The sequence below is a fragment of the Oncorhynchus tshawytscha genome, linkage group LG33 (assembly GCF_018296145.1).
Source record: "Oncorhynchus tshawytscha isolate Ot180627B linkage group LG33, Otsh_v2.0, whole genome shotgun sequence".
NCBI lineage: Eukaryota > Metazoa > Chordata > Actinopteri > Salmoniformes > Salmonidae > Oncorhynchus > Oncorhynchus tshawytscha.
Genome location: NC_056461.1, coordinates 20,470,396 through 20,494,213, shown reverse-complemented (window position 1 = coordinate 20,494,213; position 23,818 = coordinate 20,470,396). Strand labels below are relative to the sequence as shown.

The 23,818-nt window shown below is 43.7% G+C and overlaps 2 protein-coding genes across 2 annotated transcripts; both read left to right on the top strand.

The window, feature by feature from the left end:
• The first annotated feature begins 1,031 nt into the window (after positions 1 to 1,031).
• Positions 1,032 to 6,728, top strand: LOC112230947 (phosphoglycerate mutase 2). Its single transcript, XM_024397377.2, has 3 exons — positions 1,032 to 1,554; positions 2,491 to 2,671; positions 6,358 to 6,728. The coding sequence occupies exons 1-3, from the start codon at positions 1,138 to 1,140 to the stop codon at positions 6,525 to 6,527; spliced, it is 768 nt and encodes a 255-aa protein (XP_024253145.1). The 5' UTR covers positions 1,032 to 1,137; the 3' UTR covers positions 6,528 to 6,728.
• Positions 6,729 to 10,935: 4,207 nt separating this feature from the next.
• Positions 10,936 to 15,266, top strand: LOC112230508 (T-box-containing protein TBX6L-like). Its single transcript, XM_024396794.2, has 9 exons — positions 10,936 to 11,080; positions 11,255 to 11,399; positions 11,691 to 11,793; positions 12,655 to 12,819; positions 12,950 to 13,096; positions 13,214 to 13,290; positions 13,378 to 13,457; positions 13,576 to 13,813; positions 14,377 to 15,266. The coding sequence occupies exons 1-9, from the start codon at positions 11,065 to 11,067 to the stop codon at positions 14,831 to 14,833; spliced, it is 1,428 nt and encodes a 475-aa protein (XP_024252562.2). The 5' UTR covers positions 10,936 to 11,064; the 3' UTR covers positions 14,834 to 15,266.
• The last annotated feature ends 8,552 nt before the right edge of the window (positions 15,267 to 23,818 follow it).

Genomic DNA, 23,818 nt, shown 5'->3' with positions numbered 1-23,818 from the left:
ACAGTAGGACTACTGGAGTATGTGTGATATTATACAGTAGGACTACTGGAGTATGTGTGATATTATACAGTAGGACTACTAGAGTATGTGTGATATAATACAGTAGGACTACTAGAGTATGTGTGATATTATACAGTAGCACTACTAGAGTAAGTGTGATATTATACAGTAGCACTACTATAGTATGTGTGATATTATACAGTAGCACTACTAGAATATGTGTGTAATTATACAGTAGGACTACTAGAGTATGTGTGATACTATACAGTAGGACTACTGGAGTATGTGTGATATTATACAGTAGGACTACTGGAGTATGTGTGTTATTATACAGTAGACCTACTGGAGTATGTGTGTTATTATACAGTAGACCTACTGGACTATGTGTGATATTATACAGTAGGACTGCTGGAGTATGTGTGATATTATACAATTTCCCCTATCGTAACCCCATGTTGAGACAGAATGTTTTAGTCTGTTTTACCCTAGTCACTACTACCTCATTGCATGGTATAGTTGCCTGTATCAGTTCTAGTTTTGGCGTTAGATTACTAATTCCATTGCCTTAAATTGATGTCAGAAACTCTACCACAGTAGGTTGTTGGCACCCTAATTGGGGAGGACGGGCTCGTGGTAATGGCTGGAGCGGAATAGGTGGAATAGGTCAAATATATAAAACACATGGTTTTGATGTGTGTGATGCCATTCCATTTGCTCCGTTTCGGCCATTATTATGAGCCATCCTCCCCTCAGCAGCCTCCTGTGCACTCTACAGCACCTCAGCAGCAGCAGCTTACTCTGATCTTTACACTTTTATTTCACAGCTCTCGGTTTAAAAGTCATGTTGCTATTTTAGCTCAATCCCTGACCTCTGGCCTTCCCAGCTGGGACATGTCCCTCCAGTCCAAGGGAGGCACTGCCCTATTGGCTGAGCCTAGCTGTCCATCAGGGGGTGAAGTGCCCTCATTGGTGGAGAGCAGTTTACGCCCAGCTGCTATGCAGGGCCTCATTCCAGAATGCTATAAAAAGAGTGTGTGAGGAGTCGCTCTGGGCTGTTGGTCTCAGAGTGTGTGTGTACCATAAGGTAGGGCCGTGTCTCGTGTGTTTGGTAAAGGAATTTAAAGCAACACTGCAAGCATGACTACTGCCCATAAGTTGGTGATCGTCCGTCATGGCGAGAGTGAGTGGAACCAGTACAACAAATTTTGCGGCTGGTTTGATGCCGACCTCAGCGAGAAGGGCCTGGAAGAGGCCAAACGTGGTGCCAAGGCCATCAAGGACGCCGGAATGAAGTTTGACATCTGTCACACCTCCGTGCTGAAGCGAGCAGTCAAGACCCTGTGGACCATCCTGGAGGGCACAGACCAGATGTGGCTTCCCGTGTACCGCACATGGCGTCTGAACGAGCGCCACTACGGCGGCCTGACAGGTCTCAACAAGGCAGAGACAGCCGAGAAGCACGGAGAGGAGCAGGTCAAGATCTGGCGTCGTTCCTTCGACATCCCCCCTCCCCCCATGGAACACGACCACGCCTTCCACAAGATCATCAGTGAAGTAAGAGGCCGGTGTTGCTGGTGGTGAATAGTAGTACATCACAAAACAGACTTGTGAACCACATTTTAGGTCTGTGACTGCTAACATAATAATAATAATAATAACACCTGACACATTATTTTAAAGCGTTGCGTGCAACTACCCCTGGAATGTGTTCCCATTGTACAAGGAAACCAGTCAATTTCAGGAGATTTATGACTTGCTTAGGAGATCCTGCAAGACTTGCAGGTTTCAGTCGAAGTAAAACAGCATTCATTGGATGGATGGAACAGTGTTGGATGAAATTCTAGAACTTCTCATGTAAGACTTGTTACTTGTATGAGCCCAAACATGTACTGTACGAATCAAATGAAATCAGATGTTATTTGTCACATGCGCCCCGAATAGAACAGGTGTAGACCTTACCGTGAAATGCTTAATTACAAGCCCTTAACCAACGATGCAGTTTTAAGTTAAATTAGGAAGATATTTACTAAATAAACTAAAGTAAAAAAAAATATTCAAATTAACACAATTAAATAACTGTAACAAGGCTATATACAGGGGGTACTGGTACTGAGTCAATGTGCAAGTTAGTCGAAGTAATTTGTACATGTAGGCAGGGGTAAAGTGACTATGCATAGATAATAAACAGCGAGTAGCAGCAGTGTAAAACAAAGGGGAGGGGGCAGTCTTATTGTTCACCAGTCTTATTGCTTGGGGGTAGAAGCTAAGGAGCATTTTGGACCTAGACTTGGCACTCCGGTACCGCTTGCCATGAGGTAGCAGAGACAACAGTCCATGACTTGGTGATTTCCTCTGACATGTACTGCTTGAGGTACTACGTAGGCTTTGCCAGGTTTCATTTGCAGCCCTCTGGGATGTTACATCATACCTGCTTTTGTGATGATACATTTGAGCAGTGTAACCCAACATGCTGTTCTGTCCTCCCACCAGTCAAGGCGCTACAAGGGCCTGAAGCCCGGTGAGCTGCCCACATGTGAGTCCCTGAAAGACACTATTGCCCGTGCCCTGCCCTACTGGAATGATGTCATCGCACCTGAGATCAAGGCTGGCAAGAACGTCATCATCGCTGCCCACGGCAACAGCCTCCGCGGAATTGTCAAGCACTTAGAGGGTTGGTATTATGGGCTGCTGCAGTGGCTGGACACAGGGGGGTCAGGAAGTGGGAGAGGAGGTACAGGGAAAAGGTTAGAGTTAATGTTTCACAAGGAATGTTGGCATGTTGTCAAACATCACATGACTCACAGATCTAACAGATGCATAGCCCCTGCACAAACTGAAAGGTCTGCAGCCTGCAACAAGTAAGGATGATGCACAGTAGTAATGATGGTACACAGTAGTACTGATGATACACAGTAGTAATGATGGTACACAGTAGTAATGATGGTACACAGCAGTAATGACAATACAATGATAATACTAACGTAATGATACACTCATGACATTACAGTTAGTCACCTAACTGTTTGTTTACTGTGGTTCAGTGAGAATACAGCTGCTGGGCCTGTAGGCATAGTATGGTACACCACATGCACCCATTCACATAAATATATATATATATATATATATATATATATAATATATATATATATATATATATATATATATATATATATACACTACCGTTCAAAAGTTTGGGGTCACTTAGAAATGTCCTTATTTTTGAAAGAAAAGCACATTTTTTGTCCATTAAAATAACATCAAATTGATCAGAAATACCATGTAGACATTGTTAATGTTGTAAATGACTATTGTAGCTGGAAACGGAAGATTCTTTATGGAATATCTACATAGGCGTACAGAGGCCCATTATCAGCAACCATCACTCCTGTGTTCCAATGGCACGTTGTGTTAGCTAATCCAAGTTTATCATTTTAAATGAATATTAGAAAACCCTTTTACAATTATGTTAGCACAGCTGAAAACGGTTGCGCTGATTAAAGAAGCAATAGACTAGTTGAGTATCTAGAGCCTCAGCATTTGTGTGTTAGATTACAAAATGGCTAGAAACAAATAACTTTCATCTGAAACTCGTCAGTCTATTCTTGTTCTGAGAAATGAAGGCTATTCCATGTGAGAAATTGCCAAGAAACTGAAAATCTCGTACAACGCTGTGTACTACTCCCTTCACAGAACAGCGCAAACTGGCTCTAAACAAAATATAAAGAGGAGTGAGAGGCTCCGATGCACAACTGAGAGAGAGGACAAGTACATTAGAGTGTTTGGTTTGAGAAACAGATGCCTCACAAGTCCTCAATTGGCAGCTTCATTAAATAGTACCCGCAAAACACCAGTCTCAACGTCAACAGTGAAGAGGCGACTCCGGGATGCTGGCCTTCTAGGCATAGTTCCTTTGTCGAGTGTCTGGGTTCTTTTGCCCATCTTAATATTTTATGTTTATTGGCCAGTTTGAGATATGGCTTTTTCTTTGCAACTCTGCCTAGAAGGCTAGCATCCCGGAGTCGCCTTTTAAAATGATAAACTTGGATTAGCTAACACAACGTGCCATTGGAACACAGGAGTGATGGTTGCTGATAATGGGCCTCTGTACGCCTGTGTAGATTTCCACGAAAAATCAGTCGTTTCCAGCTACAATAGTCATTTACAACATTAACAATGTCTACACTTTATTTCTGATCAACTAGATGTTATTTTAATGGACAAAAAATGTGTTTTTCTTTCAAAAACGAGAACATTTCTAAGTGACCCCAAACTTTTGAACTGTAGTGTATATACATTATATATATATAAATATATACACAGTACCAGTCAAAAGATTGGACACACCTACTCATTGAAGGGTTTTTCTTTATTTTTACTATTTTATACATTGTAGAATAATAGTGAAGACATGAAAACTATGAAATAATACATGTGGAATCATGTAGTAGCCAAATTGATTATTCTAAAATGGATTAAAGAAAACATTTGCTCAGCAATCTACACACAATACCCCATAATGACAAAGCAAAAGCAGGTTATTTGAATTTGTTTCAAATTTATACTTTTTTTAAACCGAAATACCTTATTTACATAAGTATTCAGTCCCTTTGCTATGAGACTCGAAATTGAGTTCAGGTGCATCCTGTATCCATTGATCATCTTGACATGTTTCTACAACTTGATTGGAGTCCACCTGTGGTAAATTCAATTGACTGGACATGATTTGGAAAGGCACACACCTGTCTATATAAGGTCACACAGTTGGCAGTGCATGTCAGAGCAAAAACAAAGCCATGAGGTCAAAGGAATTGTCCGTAGAGCTCCGAGACAGGATTGTGTTGAGGCACAGACCTGGGGAAGTGTACCAAAAAATGTCTGCAGCATTGAAGGTCCCCAAGACCACAGTGGCCTCCATCATTCTTAAATGGAATAAGTTTGGAACCACCAAGATTCTTCCTAGAGCTGGCCGCCCGGCCAAACTGAGCAATCGGGGGAGAAGGGCCTTGGTCAGGGAGATGATCACTCTGTGAGATGGGAGAACCTTCCATCTCTGCAGCACTCCACCAATAAGGCCTTTGGCCAGACGGAAGACACTCCTCAGTAAAAGACACATGACAGCCCGCATGGAGTTTGCCAAAAGGCACCTAAAGGACTCTCAGACCATGATAAACAAGATTCTCTGGTTTGATTGAACTCTTTGGCCTGAATGCCAAGCGTCATGTCTGGAGGAAACCTGGCACCATCCCTACAGTGAAGCATGGTGGTGGCAGCATCATGCTGTGGGGATGTTTTTCTGCGGCAGGGACTGGGAGACTAGTCAGGTTTGAGGCAAAGATGAACGGAGCAAAGTACAGAGAGATCCTTTATGAAAACCTGCTCCAGAGCTCTCAGGACCTCAGACTGGGGCGAAGGTTCACCTTCCAACAGGACAACGACCCTAAGCACACTGCCAAGACAATGCAGGAGTGGCTTCAGGACAAGTCTATGAATGTGCGAGGCATTGGAAAACCTCCCTGGTCTTTGTGGTTGAATATGTGTTTGAAATTCACTGCCTGACTGAGGGACAATGTGTGGGGTACAGAGATGAGGTTGTCATTCAAAAATCATGTCAAAATCTAATATTGCACGTAAAGTCCATGCAACTTATTATGTGACTTGTTAAACACATTTTTGCTTGCCATAACAAAGGGGTTGAGTGCTTATTGACTCAAGACATTTCAGCTTTTTATTTTTTTTAATGAATACATATATTTTTCTCAAAACATAATTCCACTTTGACATTATGGGGTACTGTGTAAACAAAATCAGGCTGTAACACAACCAAATGTGGAAAAACTTAAGGTGTGTGAATATTTTCTGAAGGCACATTTCCAGATAACCAGGAGTCTATAAATAGCTTGTTGCTCTCTCCCTGGAGCTCAGACAGACACAGTGGAAAAGGCCATGGGCACGGTTCCCGTTACTGACACGACCTTTCTGCAGAAAGGTTCTGCATTCTCCAGGAGTGGTGGAACCGGGGTGATGCCGACAGGGTTGCTGGGTTGCAGGGTTGCAGAGGGAGAGGGGGTGACAAAAGGGCAGAGGGAAAGGGCAGAGAAAGGTAAAGTCTGCTGAAACAAGCTACTTAGTGGCCCCCCCAGCGCCCCCCTGAAAGAGGAGTATGGACGACCTCCCCTGTGAAAGGTGGTACTAGCTAAGAAATATACCAGCCTTTGAGGATCTGTACTTACCCTCCACTGGGAATACACATGTCAAATACATTGCCTTATGTGAATTTCCTCTATGTGGATGATCAGTCTTGATTTCACACACTAACCTCTGCTCACTCCTAACACGTCCTTCTGTCTGTCTTGTCAGGCATGTCAGACGCTGCCATCATGGAGTTGAACCTGCCAACAGGTATCCCCATTGTGTACGAGCTGGACGCAAACCTGAAGCCCGTCAAGCCCATGGCTTTCCTGGGAGACGCTGAGACTGTGAAGAAGGCCATGGAGGCTGTAGCTGCCCAGGGCAAAGCTAAGAAGTAAGCCAGCCTGGAGACATCAAGAGGAGAAAGAGAAAAAGTGACTGTCCCTCCTCCCGCTCAAGCCTTGTCCACTCAACCAAACACACACGCACACACACACACTATTGTGGAGTGTCACAGTCCCACTGTAGGTGTTGGTGAAGCCCTGTGTTAAGGGCACAACAGTCTGACACAACAAATAAAGAAAACACCTTTTTGTGTCTTTGCCTGTTTCTGCTTTTATCTCTTTCCTCTTCCTCCATCTGTTTTGACATTTTTCCTCCTTCATAATCTTTTTCATCCTTTTCCTCTCTTGCTCCACCTTTTCTCTTCTTCCATTTATCCTCCATGACCTGATCTTCCTTCTCTCCCTGATGGGTAATTCACTGGTATCAGCATGGCGATGGTGGTGCTGTGTAATCTTATCCAGATAGCAGAGCAGAGCGGGGAGGAGAGAGAAGAGGAAGGTCACTGAGTTCCTTTTGGCAGCGTTCCTGTGGTGCAGCAGCACCTTGTCTGACTCCGTCCCTCCCCATCCCTCTCATCTCCTCAGTACAGACACAGTACACTGGCTGGGGCTGGCTCAGGGCCAGGGACACGTTTAACACTGGACTAGTCGCTCTCTCCGGAGACAAAAGGACAGGTGCAGGGGATAGTGTGTGTGTGTGTGTGTGTGTGTGTGTGTGTGTGTGTGTGTGTGTGTGTGTGTGTGTGTGTGTGTGTGTGTGTGTGTGTGTGTGTGTGTGTGTGTGTGTGTGTGTGTGTGTGTGTGTGTTTGTGGGGGTGAGGTACCAGGGCAAAGTCAGTGTGTGTGGCAATATAGCTCAGTATTTGTATGATTTATTTTAGTGTTTTATTTTGCTCAACTTAATCAAGGGTGCCAATAATTTAGATCATGGCTGTATGTCAGATGACTGGGTCACAGAAGGGGGCACTAAAAGGAATTGCCTTCACATTAGATTGAATGCAAATGACATCAAACCTAGAGCTGGGACAGCAGTAAAATAACATTTTACACTAACTAGTCTGAATCCTAAACACAGCACTGTTCTAAAGTGGATAAATAAAATCATACTTCTATCAATTAAGTTAGAAAATCTTTAATTGAACTCTCAACTACAACCAACCTTATAAAGCAGTGTGTTGTAAGGCATTCAGATGTTCTTATTCAAGTTCTATACTGTAAGGTATCCATGTCTTCACTGACACAAACAATTGAGCTTTTCCAATCAATCTTGCTTCAAAAATAGTTTTTTCTCTCTTCTTGCATTGAATAAAATCCTTAATTTAAAGTGAAAAGTATTCATCCACATAATAAATGATCAAGCCCCAGAACTGACTTCTTTCAATTTTTCAAATATAAAACACAATTATAATGTTGAATGTGCTATTGAGCAGGCAAAGGCTAAATGCTACCTACTAACAGTGGTGTTGATATGGAAGTAAATACCAGAGTTGTTCAATGTATAATCTATAGGAGAAATTAGAGTACCCTCTAGTGGTTTAACGTGTTCTTATCTGTTGAGTGACTCAGATTATTTTCCACATTATTAGAATTGCATGTGTGGGGAGACAGAAGCAGCTGAGCCCAATAGGTTGCCATGCAACCAGAATCCACCAGGGTGAGCTCTTCCCACAGAGATGCCCACTGCAGCAGAGAAACTTCATCTGAAGAGACCAGAGAATGCCAGAGAAACCGGTGTTTGAAGGATGTATTGGCACAGGTGTTGTTAGGCCTGAGCTGAAGTCGAGCGTTGCGTCATGCCTAACAACAGCTCTTAGCCGTGGTATATTGGCCTATCGCTTTATTAAGCTAATGTCTAACTTCTTTGACATGAAACGGTCCCAACGCAAAAGATATGTAAGTGTAACCATTTTTGCCATGCATACTGTATCATAGTTGCAAAGGTCATCTGGAAAACCTACACTTCAGGCACATAGGCCGACAGAATTCCACCTTCCAGGCTGAGGTTGATCTAGGCGGTAGGGACGTGTCTCTGCATGTCAGTCTGGAAAGTAGATGGGCCTAATTGAACACTCCGATGTGCTTCAGCTTCTCCGGGGCTACTGTACAACGCACACAAACACACCTTGATTTTACCTGAGTATTTAGGCCTGCCTGAGTCATCCTGGTTTTCCCATCTGGAACATTCTTAAAGCTGAAGGTGCAAAGTCGAACAGAGATACTAAGCCTTCTGCAACAATGAGTTTCACACTGACATACAAAGTTTGTGTCGTGCATTTGTTATACGTCCTCTGTTGTATCCCTATGAGATATTCCATTTAGCACTGTGTGAATTGAATTATATCCCTATACTAACTCTTGAGACAATAGCCACTAAAGCTACCACACACAAAGGCCTCACCCTCTACCCTTGTGCTATGAAAAGTGTTTGCATACAATGTCCACACACAGACACAGTAACCTATTCAGAATCTAAACAATGATTATTCAAAGCACTTCTTCACCAATCTGGGCCATGGCATGTGCTCAAAAACAGTGCAGTAATAGTTTATCATAGAGTAATTAACACAAATACAGTGTGCAGAACACAGACTCAAACCCAACTTCTGGAGTCCTCTCAAACCTCAATGGTGATTGCGTCTGAAATTCAGATAGGATGTGCCTGGGCTGTGTGACCGTCACTCCTTCACTGCTCTCTGGGTGTGTTTAGCATGTGTGTGGATCTCAGCCGGGGATCAGGAGGGTGCTCCAGACCCAGACAGGGGCCGCACGGGATCAGAGCAGCCAGAATGGAGGGCCCTGCGGTGGGGTTATCACACATCAGAAACCCTGGAGCCTCCATCCCCCCATCCCCTCCCTCTGTCCTTTCAGGCTAACAGGCCACTTGTGCCAGCCCCATTAGGCCCCATACAGCACCTCTCCAGGCCTGGGGGCCCATCGGCCATGACTAGCCAGAACTGCCTCCCATTGTCAAGGACAGAGATAACTCAACCCCCCCCGCTCACCCATTTAAAACCCTTAATCAACAGGGCAGTTCAAGAAAGAGTTAAGTAAAATATTTACCAAATAAACTAAGTAAAAAATTATAATAAAAAGTAACACAATAAAATAACAATAACTTGGCTATATACAGTGGGTACCGAGTCAATGTGTGGGGGATATACAGGTTAGTCGAGGTAATTTGTACATGTAGGTGGGGGTGAAGTGACTATGCATAGATAATAAACAGCGAGTAGCAGCAGTGTAAAAACAAAACAAATGGGGGGGTCAATGTAAATGAGGCTCCTTGATGGCGCAGCGGTCTAAGGCACCACATCTCAGTGCTCAAGGCGTCACTACAGACACCCTGGTTTGATTCCATGCTGTATCACAAATAAATCAAATCAAATGTATTTGTCACATACACAGGTTAGCAGGTGTTAATGCAGGTGTTAATGCAAGTGTAGCGAAATGCTTGTGCTTCTAGTTCCAACCATGCAGTAACATCTAACAAGTAATCTAACAATTTCACAACAATTACCTTATACACACAAGTGTAAAGGAATCGATACGAATATGTACATAAAAATATATAAATGAGTGATGGCCGAAAGGCATAGGCAAGATGCAGTAGATGGTTATAGAGTACAGTATATACATATGAGATGAGTAAAGTAGGGTCTGAAAACATATAAAGCGGCATTGTTTAAAGTGGCTAGTGATACATTACATCAAGATGGCAAGATGCAGTAGATGGTATAGCGTACAGTATATACATATGAGATGGGTAACTAGGGTATGAGAACATTATATAAAGTGGCATTGTTTAAAGTAGCTAGTGATACATTTAATTACATCAAGATGGCAAGATGCATTAGACGGTATAGTGTACAGTATGTACATATGAGATGAGTAATGTAGGTTAAGTAAACATTATATAATATAAAGTGGCTAGTGATAAATTGATTACATGAATTTTTCCATTATTAAAGTGGCTGGAGTTGAGTCAGTATGTTGGCAGCAGCCACTCAATGTTAGGGATGGCTGTTTAACAACCGGCCGTGATTGGGAGTCCCATAGGGCAGCTCACAATTGGCCCAGCGCCGTTCGGGTTTGGCTGGTGTAGACCATCATTGTAAATAACTGACTTACCTAGTTAAATAAAGGTACATTAGTTTATTTGGAAAATATACATATTTTTTTTAAACAGTGATTTCTAGAAACAAAAGGTCATGTTCAGGCAGCTATTTCTTCACAGCACCACAGTATGCCCACCCCCTTCATTTCCCACCCTCTTGTCTGACACTTCAAAGGTTCGAAACCAGGCACACCACTCTGTTGTAACCACACCCACTTTGCCCTCACGGGCCATTCCCCTTCTGGGCTGACCAATGAACTCCAGAGGTCAGCCCCTCTAACTCCACAACTTAAGGATATGGAAAGGAAAGTCTTGATATTGATAGGAAACCTTTCATGATCCAAGGACCACCACTAAGTCCACAGCTCCTCTCACAGTATTCTCACAGGGATGTGGGTCTGACAGCAGCGATATCAGCGCACACATTTGGATAAGGAATTCTCTTCTCTTTGACCATTGTGGTGAACCGTGCAGGCAATGCAGCATATCTCTGGTAAGCATCACTTTTTCATCCTTTGCTACGTCCGTCAGTGGTCTAGCCAGAGAGTAACAGCAAGTCTATTGCATAGTTGAAATGTTGCATTGTCTGTGGAAATCCCTGTGTACAAAGGGTTTCTCCAGCACTGGTCCACTCTGTAAGGCTCCATGTCCCCGTCTCTCTCTCCAGAGCCGAGGCCCAACATGATGACCTCGTCCCCCCCTACAGCTGAACCCTACCACCAAGGCAATGTCAGGATGACCCTGGAAAAGGCTGACCTCTGGAAGTCCTTCCACAACCTGGGGACTGAGATGATAATCACCAAACATGGCCGGTACAATTGTTGTTATATCCTTCATCATCATTTTTGATCTGCGTAAATCTCCTAAACACATTCTATGCTATGGTGTGTTCACTGCAAAGTACATTTCACCCGTAATTTCATGCCATATCGTAGCTTTACCAATATCGTAGCTTTACCAATATTGTACCTTTACCAATATTGTAGCTTTACCAATGTTGTGAAACTGTATCTGCTGCTAGTATGCTTTGTCTGAGAGAGCGCATAGAGTTGTGATCAGGAATTGAGAGGATAATACAATTAGTGTGGATTTGTATGTATCAGGAGGATGTTTCCCCATTGCAACGTCAGTCTATCTGGACTCCAACCCTATACCAACTATGTCCTCATGGTGGAAATGGTTCCGGTGGACAACTCCAGATACAGGGTAAAAACAACATGTCCACCGTCCTTATATAATGCCTCAGTTGCAAGGAGTTTTTCCTAGCCACCGTGCTCCTGCATCTGCATTGCTTGCTCTTTGGGGTTTTAGGCTGGGTCTCTGCGTAAGCACTTTGTGACATATGCAGATGTAAAAAGGGCTTTATAAATACATTTGATTGATAATGCATTTAATTGAAAATACATTTGATTGATATATCACGTCTTACACACACATTACAATACATTTCTTTTGGGAAAGTTCCAATTAGATAAGCTAAATGTGTCACAGTTTGGAATATAGCCAGGCATTGTTTTAAAAGGAAACATAAGGAGATGAAGTAGAAGACAAGCTTGCAGTCAGTCTGCATCCAGCATACAGTCCAGACGGTGCCCCGCCCACACCCAGCCAATCACCACACACACTGCATATCAAAGACCATTACCACATCCTGTTTTTCTACCCCCGGCTGGAAGTTCAGCCACGGCCATTTAACAACCCCCCGCTCCAATCAAAGTGAATGGGGAGCAATACCCCCTCCATGCATCCACTGGCCCTCCCCTCAGTACACATTGCTTTTGACCATATGCTCCAGAGAGAGAGAGAGAGAGAGAGAGAGGGGAGTGTTTTTCCTTTGCTATAGCAGTTCATGTATATATGTTGGTAGATTATACGCAATTATATACATACCTATAGGATACTGTTCAAGCTTGCAATAATATGCACCACAGATTCCTTATATATATCAGTGTAAAGACTGGGGGTATGTGAGTTTTTGTGGAGCGTCTACGTGTCGAGGCTTGTCTTGTGGTTCGTTTCACACCTGAGTAACGCCCGTCCCCTCCCCCCTGCTCGCTCTCTTTGTAGTGGAATAAAGGCCAGTGGGACATGGCTGGGAAAGCCGAGCCCCAGCTCCCCTGTCGGACGTACGTGCATCCAGACTCCCCCACCCCGGGCTCCTACTGGATGAAACAATCGGTGTCCTTTCTCAAGCTCAAACTCACCAACCACACACTGGACCAGCACGGCCATGTAAGAACACGTATCTCTCTCTCTACTGGATCCCCAGCCCGCAACCTCTCACAGTCTGAGAGTAGACAGCTGTCACTTCTGTAAACAACGTTATTAGTTGACTCATTAGTGGTGTCTGTTCTCTCCTCAGATCATCCTGCACTCTATGCATCGCTACATCCCACGCTTCTCTGTGGTCCAGGCTGACAGTCTGCACAGTGTGCGCTGGGGACACTTCCATTACTTCTCCTTCCCTGAGACCTCCTTCACTGCAGTCACGGCCTACCAGAACACTAAGGTCCGTCTATCAACTCACGTATTAAGCACATACAAACGGCGTAGCCACGTAATTAACTTGCTCTTTGGGAATGGGTGTAACCCAATCTGATGTCTTCATCTCCACTCCTGCTTTCAGATCGCTAAACTGAAGATTGACCACAACCCCTTTGCTAAAGGATTCAAAGGGGAGAACACCCGCACTCATAGCAAGAGGTAGGGATCCATAGAACTATAACACTATGTGCGTGTGAGTTGGGGAGATGTGCTTTACAAGTTTTTTATTTACTTTTTTTTATATAGGTGTCGATCCAACAAGAGTTCTGGAAATGCTTCAAAGAAAGCCAAACAAGGCAGAGAAACAGAATTCAAAAGTCCTTCAGGTGTGGATCTTAACTCTATACAGTAAGATTAGACTGATCAGATCTGTATAATGTCAAAGGTTGTCCAGTCCGTAGGCCTATAGGCAGTCTCATTGATCCACAATCGTTTCCCATTTAGACCTCCAAAGGGCAACATTAGACTGTGAGCCAGCAGAACGGGGGATAACCTCGGGAACAACGGAGAACATGGTGTCGGCTAAAGAGGATCTCTTCTCCCCCTGGGCCATAGAACAAGACCCGTCCCAGAGCCACAGCCTGCACACTGAACTACTGGAGCTCCACGACCACAGACAGGACTACAGCACCGAGGAGCAGATGGTGCCTGGCCCTGCATCTATGTCCTCCCAACCATGCAGGTACTGTACAACCACCAGGCACACACGCATGCATGTATAAGCGCAACATTGTAGCATCATAAACTAGATGGTAAAGCATACTTTGACTTCCATTTTTTTTTAAAATTATTTTACTAGGCAAGTCAGTTAAGAACAAATTCTTATTTTCAATGACGGCCTAGGAACAGTGGGTTAACTGCCTGTTCAAGGGCAGACCGACAGATTTTGTACCTTGTCAGCTCGGGGATTTGAACTTGCAACCTTTCGGTTACTAGTCCAATGCTCTAACCACTAGGCTACACTGCCGCCCTCCATTCTTTGGAGGTGAAACCCAACATACAGGCGAATCCCCACTCTAACAGCCTGCACACCCACACAGGTTCATATGCAGAATCCTGACCCATTATGCCAATAGAAAACTCAGTGACTCAGTGCTATACTTAACAGGCACTCTATGGTGCAGACTACACCTCCATACTGTGCAATTAAAAGTCACACTTTGAGTCAGCGAGTGTTTGAGTTCACATACTGTATGTGGGTTGATGACATATTAGTAACCCACTACATATTTTTATTTTCTCCAGATCTGTTGAGCATGGCAGACTTCCATCTCCATCTTCTGTAGTGGAGGATTGCAAAGGCAGTCGCAGCTATGAGTCTCACCTCCGTGATGTAGCCACTGTCCCTGGGCACAAGACTAACAGTCCTGGCCCTGTCAGGGCTCAAGCTATGAGCCCCCAGGACTATAGAATGTCCCCTGTCCATCTGCCCACGTCCTCCAAAACCTACCCTGGGTACCTGGGTTACAGTTACCCTCTCTATGGCCACTACACTACTAACCAGGGCATGGGTCAGTGGAGTGAGGGTGGTACAGGACAGTACCCTGGACAGTCCTTGACTCAACACCTGCCCTTCTTCACCAGTCAAACACTGACTGCAGACCACGGCACCCACCAACGCAGCGTCCATCACCATGGCAACACAGAGGCAGAGTGGAGCTGGAGCCAGTACTTGACTTTGGATAATGATCAGAATAGCTGACTCTGACTCACAAAGGGAAGGAGCTGAGATTCATTCTGTGAACAAAGCTACTTGTGACATTTCAGAAAAGTGAGAGCCTATGATCTTTGTGCACGAGGTCCAAACCAAGATATCGTCAAGTGTGTTTAAAAAAAAACTTGCTCTCTGCTATGGACATGTGTGTCAAGAGAAGTGTGTGCAATTTTCTGTTCCAAGTCTATGCAGAGCTGCAGTCCTATTTAGCGGAAATAGCAGAAGGCTATTTGAGCTATATACTGGACTTAATGGACTGAGCCTCCTCATACTGTGCCTGGTGCTCCATATGAACTGCATTCAAATGTTTGTGGGCATTCATGCTTGTATTACGCATGTGATGTGCGTATGCTTGTTTGTTTACTTATCAAAGTGAGGATAATTGAGATCAGATTATGATCAAAAGGATATCATGATATCCAAAAATAAATAATAATAAGATTCCCATATCGGTATAGTTCTCTACATCATAACTGTTAATATGACAACTCTTAAGAGGTTTCTCACAAGCCACAAGTGGTTCCAACATGAAGGGTCATCAATGTTACCCATTTAGACCTCCAAAGGGCAACATTAGACTGTGAGCCAGCAGAACGGGGGATAACATGACAGAGAGATACAAAGGGACACAGAGGTGAGTCCTTCACTCCCACGGGAGGACAGGCCAGGAACACATGTAAATAAGTCAATCAATCAAATGTATTTATATAGCCCTTTTTACATCAGCCGATGTCACAAAGTGCTGTACAGAAACCCTGCCTAAAACCCCAAACAGCAAGCAATGCAGGTGTAGAAGCACGGTGGCTAGGAAAAACTCCCTAGAAAGACAGGAACCTAAGAATAAACCTAGAGAGGAACAAGGCTCTGAGGGGTGGCCAGTCCTTTTCTGGCTGTGCCGGGTGGAGATTATAACAGTACATGGCCAAGATGTTCATAGATGACCAGCAGGGTCAAATAATAATAATCACAGTGGTTGTAAAGGGTGCAACAGGTCAGCACCTTAGGAGTAAAATGTCAGTTGGCTTTTCATAGCCGATCATTCAGAGTTAGAGACAGAAGGTGCGATAGAGAGAGAGAGTTGAAAACAGCAGGACCGGGACAAGGTAGCACGTCCGGTGAACAGGTCAGGGTTCCAAAGCCGCAGGCAGATCACTTGAAACTGGAACAGCAGTACGACCAGGTGGACTGGGGACAGCAAGGACTCTTCAGGCCAGGTAGTCCTGAGGCATGGTCCAAGGGCTCAGGTCCTCTGAGAGAAGAGAGAAAGAGAGCGAGAACTGGAGGGAGCATAGTTAAATTCACACAGGACACCGGATAAGACAGGAGAAATACTGACCCTAGCCCCCCGACACATAAACAATTGCAGCATAAATATTGGAGGCTGAGACAGGAGGGGTCGGGAGACACTGGTCCCATCCGACGATACCCTCGGACAGGGCCAACCAGGCAGGATATAACCCCACCCACTTTGCCAAAGCACAGCCCCCACACCACTAGAGGGATATCTTCAACCACCAACTTACTACACTGAGACAAGGCCCTGTATAGCCCACAAAGATCTCCCTACAGGACGAACCCGAGGGGGGCGCCAACCAGGAAAGGAAGATCACGTCAGTGACTCAACCCACTCAAGTGACGCATCCCTCTTAGGGACGGCATGGAAGAGCACCAGTAAGCCAGTGACTCAGGCCCTGTAATAGGGTTACAGCAGAGAATCTCAGTGGAGAGAGGGGAACCGGCCAGGCAGAGACAGCAAGGGCAGTTCGTCGCTCCAGAGCCTTTCCGTTCACCTTCACACTCAAATCAAATCACATGTATTTATATAGCCCTTCGTACATCAGCTGATATCTCAAAGTGCTGTACAGAAACCCAGCCTAAAACCCCAAACAGCAAGCAATGCAGGTGTAGAAGCACGGTGGCTAGGAAAAACTCCCTAGAAAGGCCAAAACCTAGGAAGAAACCTAGAGAGGAACCAGGCTATGTGGGGTGGCCAGTCCTCTTCTGGCTGTGCCGGGTGGAGATTATAACAGAACATGGCCAAGATGTTCAAATGTTCATAAATGACCAGCATGGTCGTATAATAATAAGGCAGAACAGTTGAAACTGGAGCAGCAGCACGGCCAGGTGGACTGGGGACAGCAAGGAGTCATCATGTCAGGTAGTCCTGGGGCATGGTCCTAGGACTACCTACAATTTCTACCTTTTGGGAGGGGCAGAACACAGTTTCCAACCAGCGATTGAGTTGTGAGACTCTGCTGTAGAGCTCATCACTCCCCCTAACTGGGAGGAGACAGATACAATTACTCGATGCCAACATCTTTCTAGCTGATTTACACGCTGAAGCTATGTTGCGCTTGGTGACCTCTGACTGTTTCATCCTTACATCGCTGGTGCCTTCGTGAATAACAATATCCCTATACTCTACACTCGCCAGTTTTAGCCTTAGCCAGCACCATCTTCAGATTAGTCTTAACGTTGGTAGCCCTGCCCCCTGGTAAACAGTGAATTATCGCTGGATGAGTCTAATACTGCGGGTAATGGAGTTTCCCATGACTAGGGATTTCAATTTGTCAGAGCTAATGGTGGGAGGCTTCGGCGTCTCAGACCCCATAATGGGAGGAGGAGAGACCAGAGAAGGCTTGGCCTCTGACTCTGACTCGTTGCTTAATGGGGAGAACCGGTTGAAAGTTTCTGTCGGCTGAATTAGCGACATCGGTTGAGCATTCCTACAGCATTTCCTTCCAGAAGCCATGAGAAAATTGTCCGTCTGCGGGGATTTTGCGAGGGAATTTATACTACTATCTGTACTTATTGGTGGCACAGACGCTGTTTCATCCTTTCCTATACTTAAATTACCCTTGCCTAACAATTGCGTCTGAAGCTGGGCTTGCAGCAGGGTTAACCTCACCACAATACCCTGACTATACCGCTCATGCCGCGTGCGCAAGCGTTGCAAAATACATTTTGAAATCTATGTTATTCAATTATTGCACCCACACTGCTCGCGCGCGTCAGCGAGTGTCTGCGTTGCCAAGGGCTAAAATAGAAGTCATTTCTATTTCTGATGCAGATCGCGCTGCAAGTCCTGCCTCTCCCATCTCCTCATTGGTTTATAGAAGCAGGTACCCACGTGCCATCTCCTCATTGGTTATACCCACGTGGGTGATTGAAAGATGAACTGTGTTGCCGGTTGTCGTGGTAATACTATGAAAGTTTAGATGCCAATCACAATATAAGTTTAAAGATGAAAAAGCCTGAAATGAGTAGAGATGACTAGAAACGATTCGGTTGACCGTTTCATGTGTGGATTAAATGTTGGAGTAGAGGACCTTGTGCATTTCAGGTAAAATAACAACCTAATGTTTATATCCCTGGACAAATTAGCTAGCAACAACAAGTTAGCTAAATAGGACAAGTTAGATAGCAAGTGCAAGCTAACTAGCTAAATTGCCATTAATGCTTTTCGACCTGTCCCCAAATGAATGTCATTGGTTCAGAGTTTGTTTTGATATTTTAACCTGCGCGTCGTGACCTGCGTGTCATCTATGCACGATGGCGCATGCATGCAGCCGGTTTGGGTTCCGTAAGGCGATTGTTCTCCTGTATATTATGAGTACAGAGACTGCAATTAGAAGGCTTAATGTTACTACTTAGCTTCGGCTGATGGAGGCCCTGTAGAACCATGTCCAGATAAAGTGTCTAGGGTGAAAAAGTTGAATTAAGAAAGTCGAGCGAGCACATTTTTTAAAATATATAATACGGTAATTAAAAAGTAAAAACCGTAAAATTGGCAGGTAGCAAAGTTGCGTTAGCAACAAACCGCACAGCAGCACGTAAACAAGTCCACAAGTCCATAAGTTTGTCATTCTCATAGGATGGTTGGTAACGCAGGGTACAGACGGACAGAAGGGCACTAAGAATAGTTGGTAACAGTTTACTTGACACCCAGGGTCATAACACATTATGACACGGTCATAACAATGTCACAACAGCTGACATAACTTGCATAACCTGTCATAATACAGTCATAACACTGCCATGAATCTTTGTGTCATATATTGCATTATTTTATGGCTGGTTATGACACCTACGTAAGAATGTCAAAACCTACATTTACGGATAGCCAGGGGCACACTCCAACACTCACACATCATTTCCAAACTAAGCAATTGTGTTTAGTGAGTCTGCCAGATCAGAGGCATTAGGGATGACCAGGGATGTTCTCTTGATAAGTATGAATTGCAGGACCATTTTTCTGTCCTGCTAATAATTCAAAATGTAACAAGTACTTTTGGGTGTTAGGGAAAATGTATGGAGAAAAAAGTACATCATTATTTTTAGGAATGTAGTAGAGTAAAAGTTGTAAAGTACAGATACCCCCAAAACAGATGCAGTTTATACCTGAGCACAGATCAGTTAGATGTTGTTAGTTTATACCTGAGAGCAGATCAGTTTGATATTGTTAGTTTATACCTGAGAGCAGATCAGTTAGATATTGTTAGTTTATACCTGAGACCAGATCAGTTAGATATTGTTAGTTTATACCTGAAAGCAGATCAGTTAGATATTGTTAGTTTATATCTGAGAGCAGATCAGATAGATATTGTTAGTTTATACCTGAGCACAGATCAGTTAGTGGAACCTATTTTGAAATGTAAGGAGCTGCAATGCAATGAACAAAATGCATTCCTATTCAGTCATTTAAATTCAATATTCATGAACCATTTAGACATTCTTATCTTTTATATTATCGTAATATAAATCGCACTAAAGTGCCGAAAACATATTCACAGATATTAAACTAGGTAGAAAATTATTATTGAACTGATGCCCATGCAAACACCGTGAGTGACAGCTGCTCAGTGGTGAAAAAAGTACCCAATTGTCATACTTGAGTAAAAGTAAAGATACCTTAGTAGAAGATGACTCAAGTAAAAGTGAAAGTTACCCAGTAAAATATTACTTTAGGAAAAGTCTACATGTATTTGGTTTTAAATATAGTTAAGTATAAAAAATAAATGTAATTGCAAAAATATACTTAGTAGAAATCATTTCAAATTGCTGATATTAAGCAAACTAAACAGCACAATTTCCTTTTATATTTTTCACAGATAGCCAAGGGCACACTCCAACACTCAGACATAATTTATCAACATTTGTGTTTAGTGAGTCTGCCAGATCAGAGGCAGTAGGGATGACCCGGGATGTTCTCTTGATAACTGCAAGAATTAGACAATTTTCCTGTCCTGCTAAGCATTCAAAATGTAACAAATACTTTTGGGTGTCAGGGAAAATGTATGGAGTAAAAAGTACATTAGTTTCTGTAATGTAGTGAAGTCAAAGTAAAAGTTGTCAAACATATAAATAGTAAAGTACAGATACTACTTAAGTAGTACTTTAAAGTATTTTTACTTCAGTACTTTACACCACTGCAGCTGCTTGAGTACAGACAGTGGTTGTGATACTCCGGGACCAGTTTGCCAATTAAAAATCTGTTTTAGCTGTTCCTAGCATGACAAGAGCCTGAGCTAGCCATAAGTTCAGCTGACCGTGACTAATGAAAACTGGCTAAAAATAGGCTCATCATTCATTCTGTGCTTTCTGCTTCATTTGAGCAAGTCAACCAAGGAGAAAATCGGATTCCTTTCCCCAGACAGGACAAATGGATGGACCAGAGGGGAGATGAGGCGTCAGAGAGGAAGACGTGACTGACCAAGCAGAGTTGAGGAAAGGCCATCACAGGGAGAGAACATAACATAGGAGAGGCATGCCACAAAGACTTCCCTTTCTCTGTTTGAGGTTGAAGAAAGTCAGGGAGCATCTCCTCTCTCTCACACACACTAACACCCACAGAAACAAATGCACACACACATACATGCACACATACACACACACACACACACTGAAAATAGCCAAAAGAATATATGGATTGGGTAAACACTAGCATTTACAAAGCCAATCAATGCTGACTCATTAACCTATCTAGACTGCCACAGAATTTCATCCTGCTCCACTACTTAGCATATACACATTGTAGAGAAGATAGAGCCTGACTTCTCTTTCACACGTCCCAGGGTAACACATCACTATGGGTTCAACACTCCAACATGGCAGCCACCAACAGATAGCTTGGGGGCGAGCTGCTAATGGAATGGAGAGAGGCCTGTATCGACCTTGTGCTACACAGCCTGATTAATTTCAGGAAGTACCATTGAAGCCTTAACAGTCTAAATGAATACATCAAGTTAGCCTTTAATGACTAATTTAACCTGACATTTTGTGTTGGAAGCTAAATAGGACAGAACATGATGCAGGTTGGTCTGATTTCGAGTCTTTGTGACAAGGGCGGGAATGTAGAGAAGTCTACTTGGCTGGAGTGGAGCAGCGGGTAGAAGTCCATGCGATCAAATGGGGGCCCATACCTGTAAAAGGAAGGATCAACAGGGGAGGCTGGGAGAAAGAGGAACACAACCGTTTCAAATTTGGGGTAAAACAATGCCCTCTTGTGTATGCAGTTACATCTAGGCTACTGTATCATTTATTTCAGAAGCATACGTGCCTAGAAACAGTTACGTAATGGCCTTATTTATATCGCTGCCAGTGTAGTGCCACTTTGTCTGCGAGACACCCGTTGGCGGTGGTAACCCCAGAGTTGGCCGTAGTTGAGCACTCTGCTCGTATGCACCTGTTCTTGCGTAACACTGCAAGCATCTGTGGCCTTCCAGTCAGCCTGGGCTGCAGTGGCTGGAGATGACAAACGTTGAGCTCAAAGAGTAGAATATATCACTTAGACTGCTAGAAGCAGGAGTCAGCCATTCAATCAAGTGTGAGACATACTGGAAGATGAGTGGATATAGACGCAGATGTGCAATGCACCTCTGTTGTGTAATGCAATCTCCAAAGACCACACTATGGAGGGCATGTTTTTTACCATCTGACTTGTTGGACAAAGTCTACGAATAGCCTAGTCGAGGCTGGGTGCCATGGTGGTTTCCATACCAATGGGCCAAATAAGTCAAGCTCTCCCCTCCTTCAACACAGACCACAATCTTCTTTCTCACCATGAAGACCTTACAAAAAGATGTACTGAACAAAAATATAAATGCTACATGTAAAGTGTTGGTCACATGTTTAATGAGCTGAAATAAAAGATGACAGAAATGTTCCATACGCACAAAAAGCTTATTCCTCTCAAATTTTGTGCACAAATTTGTTTACATCCCTGTTAGTGGGCATTTCTCCTTTGCCAAGATAATCCATCCACGTGACAGGTGTGGCATATCAAGAAGCTGATTAAACAGCATGATCATTACACAGGTGCACCTTGTGCTGTGGACAATAAAAGGCCACTCTAAAATGTGCAGTTCTGTCACACAACACAATGCCACAGATGTCTCAAGTTTTGAGGGAGCGTGCAATTGGCATGATGACTGCAGGAATGTACACCAGAGCTGTTGTCAGAGAATTTAATGTTCATTTCTCTACCATAAGGTAGAGAATTTGTCAGTACATCCAACCGGCCTCACAACCACAGACCAGGTGTAACCACGCCAGCCCAGGACCTCCACATCCAGCTTCTTCACCTGTGGGATCGTCTGAGACCAGCCACCTGGACAGCTGATGAAACGGTATTATTTCTGTACAAACTGTCAGAAACCGTCTCAGAGATGCTCATCTGCATACCCCACCCCAAAGCCATATTACAACTTACGTGTTGTGTGTGATAATTGCGTTGTTTGCTGTTAATTCATATGCCTTGTGTCTGTGATATATAGGTCTAAATGCAGAGACAATGAGAAGACGGAGACAGAATAAATTCAACCACACCGTTGTTTTATCACAAAACGGGATAGCAACCTCTGTCCGGTGAAGTCCATGACGCAAATTGCATGGAAGACAGTTACATGACCTACAGCAAGTTAATGTTTCAGACATTTTCGGACCACTTAACAACTATTGATTTAGAACCACATCGAGTTAAGAAAACAGGAACTGCCTCCACTATTCCAGCACCATTTACACTTCAACATCATCAAATCACCTCTGCTTAGTCTAATACAGTGACAATTAAAAGATACCAAAAACAATTTAGTCCAATCAACATGAGCTAAATATGATGTGGCTGTCCATGGTTCTGATTTCTGTTTGTGTGTGTGTGCTTGCGCATGCATTCATGCAAGTAGAAAAACATGTTGACTAGAAACGCCAATGCCACCCTCCTCTCTTTCATGTTGACGAAGCGGTCTATGACAGTACACACTTGTATTTTTTGCTGTCCTAGGCTACCTGGCTAAAATGCTTGCTCACTAGCCTAACTTCCATTCATGAGCAATGTTAGTTAACCTTCTACATCTAGCTACATATTGAACTTCCATCCTCTCAGGCCAGGGGCACGACAAAGTATGAATTTATGGTTGGATCAGAATCGCTGTTATAATCATTGGCCAGTATGGAGAATTAAGTAAAACTACAAGTCCAAATCCCTGTCTCCATCCATGGCTAATTTAGGAAAGGGACAATTTTAGCTAGCTAGCTATCTAAGAACAAGACGAGATGCAACAACATAAGTTGTTTCTGTTAATGACGTATGCTCTCAAAGCGATTTGATATGAGACGCCAAATCCAAGCTGGCTTCCCGACACTTTTTTTCTTTCTTTGCCAGGACCATTCACAGTTGAGCTCGCTCTGTCTAGCTCAACGATGATTGGCTATTTTTGCATACCTTTTTTGTCAAGGGAGGCCAAATGCTCACGGGCTTCCCTTGCATTCAATGCTATGGGTGACATCAATGTCATACTCGTTTGGACCAGACAGTATCAGATAGATGGCCTACACATAGAGAGACAGAGGGGCGCTGTTTCGCTCGCTCAGATGCTTTCTCTTGTGAGATACATTCAGCCTCTTGCGAATTGAAGGAAAATTCTGAAACACAGAGACAAAAGATAAATTATTTGACATATTTTGTATTTTTCT